The 9,198-nt window shown below is 62.4% G+C and overlaps 2 protein-coding genes across 3 annotated transcripts; one reads left to right on the top strand and one right to left on the bottom strand.

The window, feature by feature from the left end:
* Positions 1–238: 238 nt before the first annotated feature.
* On the bottom strand, positions 239–6,498 carry ZDHHC16 (zDHHC palmitoyltransferase 16). The gene is made up of 11 exons (XM_082486345.1): positions 6,443–6,498; positions 3,911–4,163; positions 3,472–3,666; positions 3,164–3,252; positions 2,909–2,937; positions 2,569–2,702; positions 2,295–2,342; positions 1,619–1,704; positions 1,214–1,337; positions 1,069–1,139; positions 239–711 (listed from the first exon to the last, which is right to left on the bottom strand). The coding sequence occupies exons 2-11, from the start codon at positions 4,154–4,156 to the stop codon at positions 597–599; spliced, it is 1,137 nt and encodes a 378-aa protein (XP_082342471.1). The 5' UTR covers positions 4,157–4,163; positions 6,443–6,498; the 3' UTR covers positions 239–596.
* A 219-nt stretch (positions 6,499–6,717) lies between these two features.
* On the top strand, positions 6,718–9,198 carry EXOSC1 (exosome component 1). Of its 2 annotated transcripts, XM_082486283.1 has the most exons (8): positions 6,718–6,762; positions 7,078–7,193; positions 7,359–7,433; positions 8,111–8,199; positions 8,439–8,472; positions 8,602–8,652; positions 8,738–8,822; positions 8,932–9,198. In XM_082486283.1, exons 1-8 carry the CDS (start codon positions 6,732–6,734, stop codon positions 9,036–9,038), a joined length of 588 nt encoding a protein of 195 aa, XP_082342409.1. In that variant the 5' UTR covers positions 6,718–6,731; the 3' UTR covers positions 9,039–9,198. The 2 variants fall into 2 exon arrangements, with proteins under 2 accessions (XP_082342409.1, XP_082342408.1); XM_082486282.1 differs by having other exon boundaries at positions 8,738–9,198.

Here is a 9,198-nt window from a genome sequence, read left to right as displayed (position 1 = left end):
CACACGTGTATGGTGTGCGGCAACCCACGTGCCAGAGGAATAAATATATCTGTTTTGGTAATGCTGTGGGGAGTCTCCATGCAGCTCAGGTGCTAAAGGTGCTGCTGGTTACAGACCCCTTAATTCTCCTTCCACGTTCAGGAATCATGGGGGTCCCTCTTGTGCCCAGAAATCTACACTCCCCAGCAGGGAAAAGAGCCAGGCTCCCTTAAAAAAAAAAAATAATATTTATTGGATGATCTTAAAAAGGCTCCCTGGAGAGTGCCATCCTCTGTGCCCAGCCCTGCTGGGGACCCAGCTGGGTTGTGTGCTGGGCGTACCTGTGCTAGGGAGGGCAGCACCTTCAGCTCGAGTGGGGAGCAGCAGCTCTGCCGCCTTTCTCCTGGGACTGCCTGCAGCCCCCAAGGAGCCAAGAGAGCAGGCGTCCAGGCACTGACACTGTCCAAACAGTTTCCCATGGCTCTGGCTCCGGTCAGTGATGCGTGCCAGCACCTGCATTCTGCCAGGCATTTGGGCCAACGGGAGCCATGGTGGCGGAGCGGGTCCCCTGTGCACTCCCCTGCCTGCGGGGAGGGACATCTGCAGCACCCGGGGCTTCAGATGGCCAGGAGGGGCGCACGCTGCTTGGTCACGCAGGGAGGTAGGTCCCAGCTCAGGCCCGTCCCGTGGGGCAGGTGAGGAGAGGGCAGCAGGACGCGGGTAAGCCAGTGCCTGTGGGGAGAGGAGTGAGGCTGCAGCAAAAAACTGAAGTCTTCTGAGCTCTCCAGGGCCGAGCCAGCGCTGTGAGCCCATGGCCCTTGAGCTGCCACGATGGGCACGCTCCTCAGCGGGACTCTCTTGGCAAAGGGGTAACAGGTAGGCCAGAGCTTGCCACTGAGAAGGGCTGAGGAGCCACAAGGCAGCTGACACCCAGGTTCTCCGTGCCTTGCAAAGCCCAGAGCAGCACGCAGCATGGGGTGCTTGCTGTCCAGCTCTGCCCTAGCTGCCCAGGGAGAGCCCCAGTGTCCCAGCACCCCCACGCGCTGCTGAGCCAGCACCTTCCTGGGCAGGGGCTACCCGGGGCTTTACCTTGGCACATCCACACCCAGGAACACCTTCCAGTTATCCCAGCCACCATAACTGTAGGGGTTCCTGAAGACCTGCAGGCCAGGGAGACACACATCATGTCTGGCTCTGCCCCAACCAGCCCTCCCGCTCTGCAGGCTGCACTCACCTTGCCTTTCTTCTGCAGTCTCTGCCTCTCCTTCTTGTTGATGTGCCGCTCAATGCTGGTTTCCCCACGGGTGATGAGGGCAGCGTGCCACAGTGTGAGGGCACCCAGGGCCAATGCAACCGAGCTAGGGACAAAAGGGACAGCAGGTTGCACACAGGCCTTCTTGGCCTTCCTTCTCTGGTGCCGCAGGTGTGAGGGGCTGAGGCTGTCTCTCTGGACCCACGGCTGTGTAGGGGGGTCAGCTTATCTAATCCCCCATGACAGAAAGCCAAAATCTGTCCTCCTCTGTGGCCCAAAAGCTGTCAGGGTAGGGACAGCTGTGCTAGAGCAAGCCAGCCCAACCCCAGGGAGGCAGAGGGTGAGCTTCCCCTAGCACCCTCGCTCCCAGTCCCTGGGCCCCCTTACCTGCACAGGACCCAGAGGTAGACCACGCTCTTGTGGAAAGCTCGCTGGCGGAAGGAGAAGGTGGGTGGTGGGGTCTGGTAGTACGTCTGAAAAAGGACCAGAGAGCCGGGGAATTACTGAAGCTGCTTTATAGCTCAGAGCCAGACAGGGGGGGCTGCTGCACCCCTCGCTGATGTGGAGCTCAGACAGCTAGAAAGGACTGTGGCTGGAACCAACACAACAGCCAGGGCGATGGGGAGGCAGCCCGAGACAGCCATGAGACAGACAGACACCTGAGAGCTGGTACACAGGTGAGAAGCAGTGGGCTGGAGGTAAGGGGGCAGGGAGCAGCCATGGGACCGGTCAGGACACTGCACCACACCGCAGCTGATGCTCATGGTGAGATGTGTATGCACTGCTGCAGCTTCCCCAGGAGAGCACGGCCTGAGCAGCACATGATTTTGCCACCAGCCAAAGCCTCTGGAAGCTGGGCACACAGGGAAGCAGACCCCAAGGTGCTGGAGGCAATGCCCGTAGCAGAGCTGCCTGGCCAGCCCCAGCTCTCTGGCGAGATGAGCATGGGGGCTGGTTCTGGCCACGGGGTGCTCCTTGAGAGCAGGGCCCCAAGCAGGACCCAGCCTGCAGGGCCGCTCTGCTCCACACTGCCTGGAGCAGCTGGGAGGCAGGGATGTCCCACCTGGTTGGCAGCCACCTGCAGTCTCTCCTTCTCAAGCAGTTTCATTCTCTAGGGGGAGGGAAAACGGCACCAGTTACGTGTCTCAGATGAGGGGGCCTTCCCCCCTCACCCCCGCCCAGGACCAGGGCAGCTGGGGGCCTCGCAGGAGGAGGGAGAGGGGAAGCAAAGTCACTACGAGGCCAGGACTGGCCCGGCTTTGTTCTGCAAGCTCAGTCTGGGGAGCCCAGGAAGCCTCAGTGCATGGCAGGGCGAGGGCTGGAGCCCGCCTGCTCACCTCAATAGCCGCGTAGGCATCCCGGAACATCTCCCAGCCGCTGATGCTGCAGTAGATGCAGCCCATGGTCATGAACAGGCAGAAGGAGAAGAAGTAGCGATGGTTGTAGTGTCCCACACAGTTGTTTAGCCAGGCTGCCTCTGGGGTTAAAGGTACGTAACTGTGACAGACCACAGGTCCAAACCCACCCCAGGGACCAGGGTGGTTCTTCTGAGCCAACCAGCCACAGGAAAGGGGGCTGGGGGCCAGGCCCAGAAGAGGAATAGGGCAGGGAGAGAATGGGGAAGCAGGGGCAGCTCCCCCCAGGAGAGTGCTGCAGGTTAGTACTGCAGAAGGATACGACAGTGGTGGTCCATCTTCAGCACGCACCTGGGAGGGAGGAGAGCAGTGCCAGTGTCAGTGCCAGCGCAAGCACCATGTTTTGTGAGGGGGCAGGCAGCCCCCCCCAGCCCTGTGGGCTGCGCGAGAGATGAGGCAAGAAGCCTGCAGAGCAGAGGGGAAGGGGCCTCGGTCTTGCAGCATGGCAGTGGGCATGGAGAGGGGTCCCAGAGGCTGCCCCTAGTGTAGCGGTGGGGCAGAGGGAGGGAGCACCTACCTGTTGCAGATGCTGCAGTGGTGGGTGCGAGCCGGCTTGGGGGCAATGCATTTCCTGCAGATGGAGACGCCGGTGAGATCGTCCTTGGCCTGTGCACAGGTCAGAAGAGGTTTGTGCACCCAAGCCCTGCACTCAGTCCCCCGCTCCCCATGCTCCTCGCCTCCCCTGTGACCCTCCCCTCCCCTCCCTGCACTGCCCAGCCTAGCTGCCCCGATCGGGAGGCGGCCTTCTGCAATGACACGACCAGGCTGGTTTAGCTGTTCCCAGTGCTCAGTTGGGAGAGGCTGCGCTGCCAGTCAGTGCCTCACCTGCGGTGGGTGCCCAGGTGAGGTGGTGATGGCCATGTAGTAGTGGAAGACGATCATGATGAGGTTCCAGTGTCCGTAGGCGAGGTGCCAGCAGATCCAGGCAGGCGTGTAGGTCTGCAGGATGAGGGGCAGCAGGCAGATGTACACGATGGCCACGATGGAGCTCGTGAGCCCAATCACCAGTGCCACAAACACCTACAGGAAAGGGGCCTGTGTCACCGCAGCAGACAGCACCTGCCCCTCACTGCCTGGGGAGAGGCACAGGCAGGATACAGCCACAGGAAAACAAGCTGAACCACAGGCTGAGGTCCCCACTCCCTTCCTGCCTAGAGCACAGGCAGCCCTGAGACCCAGTTGTCCCAGCAGCACACTCGTCCCAGCCGCACACTCGTCCCAGCCCACAGAGCCAGGTGCCCCCCTGCCCGGTGAGGGTACTCACCACGCCGAACCACCGGGTGACGTGGTCCACCAGCCAGTAGATAGGCTCAAAGAGGGAGTCGAGCACCACGTCGCCATTGGTGAAAGAGTTGTAGAGCAGGGAGCGGAGGCAGAGGTGCCCGTAGTGCCACAGCTGCTCCACGTGCCGCACCAGCTTAAACCGCCGCCGCCGGCCCAGCCGCAGGCACTTGAGGAGCAGGCGCATCACCGCTGCAAACATCCGCTGCCGGCTCCTCATCCCTGCCATGCCACGCCTGGGGAGAAGAGGAGCTTGGCGTGGGTAGGCCACCCTGCTGCCTGGCTGTCCCTCAGGATGGGTCTCCCCTCCTGGGTGTCCTGATGCCACTCGCGCAGCTCTTTGCACCGGCTCTGCCAGACACCTGCCTGCACAGCAGGGCAGGGGCCTCTCCTTCACCCTGCACAAGGATGCAGAGCAGGGCGAACTGAACCCAGAATCCTGGAGGCCGTGGGGCCACTGTCGCTGGGACAGCGCTCTGCATGGAGCAGGGGCTACAGGCCCCTCAGTGTCTGGGCTCAGATGCTCTCTGGTCTCATCTCGTCTTTCCCAGCAGGGAGGGGGCTGGGGGAGCGACACGGAGAGTCTGACTCAGAGGAAACCAGAGAAGGCATGAGCGTCCAGGATGCTGGGCCACTTCCAAGGATGATCCCAGACCCAGTCCTTCCCGACAGGTTCAGGTATGGGGGAACCCACACAAGATGCACGCAGAGGAGCCGGGCCAGGATTACCCCTCTTACTCTCGTCCATTCTTCTCACTCCCAAAAACCAGGGCCTGGATGCTACTTCCCTTCACCTCAAACTCTGGACCAAGCTGCAGAGGCCGCCCTGCACTTTTCCCAACTTCACAGCCCCACTCCGAGTCCAAACACTTCTTCCTTCCCCTTGCCTGGATCCACCTTGGACAATGCCTTGCACCAGCAATGGAGCAGCCCAGGGGCAGCCCCAGGCCGAAACAATGCTGTGCAGCACTCCACTGCCTGCTGAGTCCCTCGTCTACCCAAGAGCTGGGCTGGAGGAACCCGAGCCGGCCCAGCAACCGGGAAAATGATCTGCAGGGCTGGGGCCCCCAGGCCTCCGTGCAGGTGGTGCCCATCAATATTAAGCAGCAAGGCTGCCCCGGGGCACCTTCTGAGCCTGGGCCAAGTGCTCGCCTTGGCATGGTGCCAGGCAGTGGTGCCACACCAGAGTCCCTCCAGTGGGGACTAGCTCCCTGTGCTGCTGTACCCACTGTGCAGACCTCAGGCAGCAGCAGGGAGGGTAAAGGCAGCAGCTGCAGCGTCCAGATGGGCTGGCCAAAGGAGCCAGAGGCTCCCCTCTGCCCTGACAGATGAGTGTGGGTCTGACCTCAAGGCTGGGAGCAGCTGGACACAAGGAAACCAGACCCACCAGCCTACTCCAGGTTACAGGCATGGCTCCTGCCCAGGTTTCCTGTACGCTGGTAAGGGGGAGGTGGGATATGCAAACCCCAGTGCCACCCCTTCCCCACATTTCCCCTTCACTCTGCCAAGGGTTTTCCTCTGAAACACATCAGGTACAAAGTGGAATAACAACTTCCTGCTGTGCAGCCTTTGGGTGGCACCCGTCCCCATGTTGTCAGCATGGTAAGAGACAAATGCTGCAGCCAGCAGCAGGTCTTGGGGTCCCCTCCAAACACACAGCACCTCCCCACCCAGCTGGCTCTCCCCTCCCTGAGGCTGCCAGCTCTGATCAAAGAAATTTCCTTGCCTACAACAGCTGGTGGCTGCTGAGCAGGGAGCCCACAGGGCGGGCAGGCAGCCAGCCTGCCCACGCTGCCTGGGGACAGGGCAGGACCCCTCTGACCCTGGGCACCTGCCTGCAGACACTGGCATAGCCACAGGGACAAGGCTCTGGCTGAGCCATACACCCTCCCTGGTCCAGCGAGGCACTGGGGCTCCAGCCCTCACCCTACTCACAGCCCTCCCCACACTTCAGTGGGGCACTGAGCCCATGAAGATGGGACGGGACAGCAATCACCAGCACAGCCAAGACCACAGGCAACATCATAGCAGAGGGGAACCTTAGATTTGGCCCTACCCCAGCCACAGCCAGCGCCCTGCTCCTGCCAGGCTCCAGTCTCCCAGACCCAGCCCTGTGGCACCCTCCAGTGGCGCCCAACTTCCCCAGTACAGTAGCACCTAGCCCGGCAGCTCCAAGACATTCTCTGGCACCCAGCCCCATCAAGCAAAGGCTGCCCATACCAACAGCAGAAAGCCCTCAGCCCCCACTGCACCCAGCCCCAGCCCGGGATCCCCAGCCTCACATCACCCCCAACCCCTCCAGGCCCACAGCATCCCCCATTGCCTCCCAACCCCTCCAGGCCCACAGCATCCCCCATTGCCTCCCAACCCTCATAGCACCCCTTGGCCCACAGCACCCTCAGCCTCTCCAGGCCCACAGCCCCCCTCCACCGCCTCTCAGCCCCGCGGCACCCCACGGTCCATCCCAGGCCCATGACACCCCGCGACAATAGCCCCATCCTCCGGCACCGCCGACCTGCCGCCCGCGCCCCGCCGCCCGCTGCCTCCATGCCCGGCGGCCCCGCCGCCCTCACGGCCCCCACGGGCAGCGCCCGCCGCTCCGCACACTGCGCCTGCGCGTCGACCGCGCAAAGCGCGCCGGGAAGCGCCCTCCACGGGTGCTGGACTACAACTCCCGGGGGGCAGCGCGCCCATGCTCCGCGCCGGATAGGGAAGACCCAATAGCCGCGTCGCTTACATAGCGGCCTTGCTGTTTGCAACCAATAGGATGAAGGTATTCTGCGGGCGTACTCCCGGCAGTGAACATGGCGCCTCCCGCTCGCTACTGTGTCCCCGGTGAGTGAAGGGAGGACGTGGTGGTGGGGTGCCCGGGGCAGGAGAAGGGGCTGCTGGAGATTGAGGGGGTTCCCGGGGTAGGGGAAGGGGTGTCCTGGGCGAGGAGTACGGGAGGGGGCGGCCGGGAGCCGAGGGGCTGCGGGAAGGGGCCGTGCGGAGGGGTGGGGGGTTTACCCCGGAGGGTGCAGGAAAGGTCTGGCGGGGGGCTGCCCCGCCGCATTGTGCCGGCCAGGAGCGGAGCCTGGGAACCTCCGGAGCGGGGTCGGGACCCTCGTTACCCCGGCAGTATCAGCCTCTGAGCCCCCGTCCCTCTAGGCGAGCGGCTGTGCAGTGCGGAGGAGGCCACGGCTGGCAGCGGCACTTACACCCGGCACGGCTTCATCTTCTCCTCGCTGGCTGGCTGCCTGGAGAAGAGGAGCGAGGACAGCGGGGTGAGCACGGCCACAGCACGCATCTGCCCGTCCCCAGAGCTGGCTGCTGGGCACTGAGGTTGCGCAGCCCCTTCCCAGTTTGGGGAATTGGGCTCCGAGGGTGCCTGCTGTGATCCTGCAGGCAGGCCCCGCCCCGAGCTAACCCTCCTGTCTGCTGCCCCACAGCTGCCCGTCGTGTCGGTGGTGAGAGACGCTGAGTCCCAGCTCCTGCCCGATGTGGGGGCCGTGGTGACGTGCAAGGTAGGGTGCAGGAGTGCACTGCGATCGATGGCAGACCTCACAGCCTTTGCTTTCTCTGCCCCGTGCTGACCTTTCTTCCTGTGTGCATATGGAGGGGCAATGAGGAGCCCCTGGGCCCATTGATACCCTCTGCACAACTCTCATCAGGGCTGAGGTAGCCCAGTGGCTCCCTTGCGTCTCCCTCACTCACAAAGAAGCCAAATATCAGTATGGGGGATATCTGCCTCTTGACATTCCCTGCCTGTGCTGCCTGCCCTGAGGCTGAGGTGGGCTGAGGGGGAGGTTTTTCTTTGCTCTCCCTTACAGAATTCTTTTTGGGGCAGAGTGTGTGGAGGGTAGTGCCTGGGGCAGCTCGGAGGAAGGGTGGCACAGAGCAGGGATTGGTTTCCTTATGGTCCTGATGGTGGGAGAGGGACTGGGGTCACAGCAGGTCTCAGTCTTATTTGTGGGTCTTGAGTTGCACAAGTATCATCTTCCTCGCCTGGCTCGCTGCCGGGTGTCCCGCCTCTGCCGCCACTTCTTTGGCCACTAGGAGGAAAAGGCCAAGCGAGACACAAGCTCCCCACATACAGCCCTGTCCTGCCTGCACCCTGCCCTTTTCCTGCTGGGAGGGAGTGGGGCACGCTGGGATGAGAGCAGGCCTGTGCTGGAACCGATTCCCCTTTTCTTCCGGGCAGGTTTGCAGCATTAACTCCCGCTTTGCCAAGGTGCACATCCTGTACGTTGGGTCCACACCACTGAAGTCCACCTTCCGGGGGACCATACGGTAGGGAAAAGGGCTGAGTTCCCCATGGGATTGGGTTCCTGAGTGCCCCATCCTTGAGCGGGGAGGAAGGCTTTTCTGGGCAACACAGCCAGCTGCCCCAGCAGGAGCTCTGCCCCAAGCACTGGGCAGGTGTCCAGCATGTCCTGGCAAGCGCCCAGGGAGGCCTGGGCAGCTCCTGCCACGGGCTGGAGAGTCGCCTTCACTCGCTGGCACTCAGATCCCTATGTCTCCTTTTTCAGGAGAGAAGATATTCGAGCCACGGAGAAAGATAAGGTCAGTGAGGCGCTGCCGGTGACTCTGCTACCACAACCGCCCCCACTTTCTGCTGGTGGGAGGCACTTGTCCAACTGCTGGTGAGCACCCCAACACGCTGTGTGGTTTTGCCTGCTCTCTCCCATGCAGGTAGAAGTGTACAAGAGTTTCCGCCCTGGTGACATAGTCCTGGCCAAAGTCGTATCCTTTCCCTTCATGCTGGGAGGGCCAAGGGATTGCTCGAGTCCCCTTGGGGAGGCCTTTTCCTTAATCCCTGTCTAACCAGATCTCGCTGGGGGACGCGCAGTCCAACTACCTGCTGAGTACGGCGGAGAATGAGCTGGGGGTGGTGGTGGCACGCAGCGAGGCAGGTAGGGCTCAGATGGGTATGCCACGGGGGCAGCTGATGCAGTCTCCTCCCTTTCCATGTGGAGGAATGCAATTTTGGGAAGGGGAACCCCTAACGGGTGGTGTCCCTAGGGGTGCAGATGGTGCCCATCAGCTGGTGTGAGATGCAGTGCCCACGGACACACACCAAGGACTTCCGTAAGGTGGCCCGTGTGCAGCCCCAGTTCCTGCAGACCTAGCAGGGGCCCTGCAGGATGAAGGGCTGCCAGGCTGGGCTCTGCAGGGCCAGAGCTGCCCCTGGACTCCAGCCTCCTCCATATGTGAAAGAGGCCGGAACAGCCAGATGGGACCTCACTGGCAGGATGGATTTTCTATTTGTGGATAATAAATATTTTTTGA

This window comes from Vanellus vanellus (assembly GCF_965231255.1).
Source record: "Vanellus vanellus genome assembly, chromosome: 7".
In the NCBI taxonomy this organism is placed as follows: Eukaryota; Metazoa; Chordata; class Aves; order Charadriiformes; family Charadriidae; genus Vanellus; species Vanellus vanellus.
This window is presented reverse-complemented; position numbering and strand designations above follow the sequence as displayed.

Bases quoted from the DNA above. Each gene is read 5' to 3' on its own strand.
- ZDHHC16 (XM_082486345.1), bottom strand. From the start codon at position 4,156: ATGGCAGGGATGAGGAGCCGGCAGCGGATGTTTGCAGCGGTGATGCGC. The intron at 3,253-3,471 runs GTGAGGCACTGA...ACCTGTGCACAG, and splicing joins CACCTGGGCACCCACCGCAG to GCCAAGGACGATCTCACCGG. The intron at 1,705-2,294 runs GTGGGACATCCC...GTCCTTTTTCAG, and splicing joins TGCAGGTGGCTGCCAACCAG to ACGTACTACCAGACCCCACC.
- EXOSC1 (XM_082486282.1), top strand. From the start codon at position 6,732: ATGGCGCCTCCCGCTCGCTACTGTGTCCCCG. The intron at 7,194-7,358 runs GTGAGCACGGCC...GCTGCCCCACAG, and splicing joins AGAGGAGCGAGGACAGCGGG to CTGCCCGTCGTGTCGGTGGT. The intron at 8,200-8,438 runs GTAGGGAAAAGG...CTCCTTTTTCAG, and splicing joins ACCTTCCGGGGGACCATACG to GAGAGAAGATATTCGAGCCA.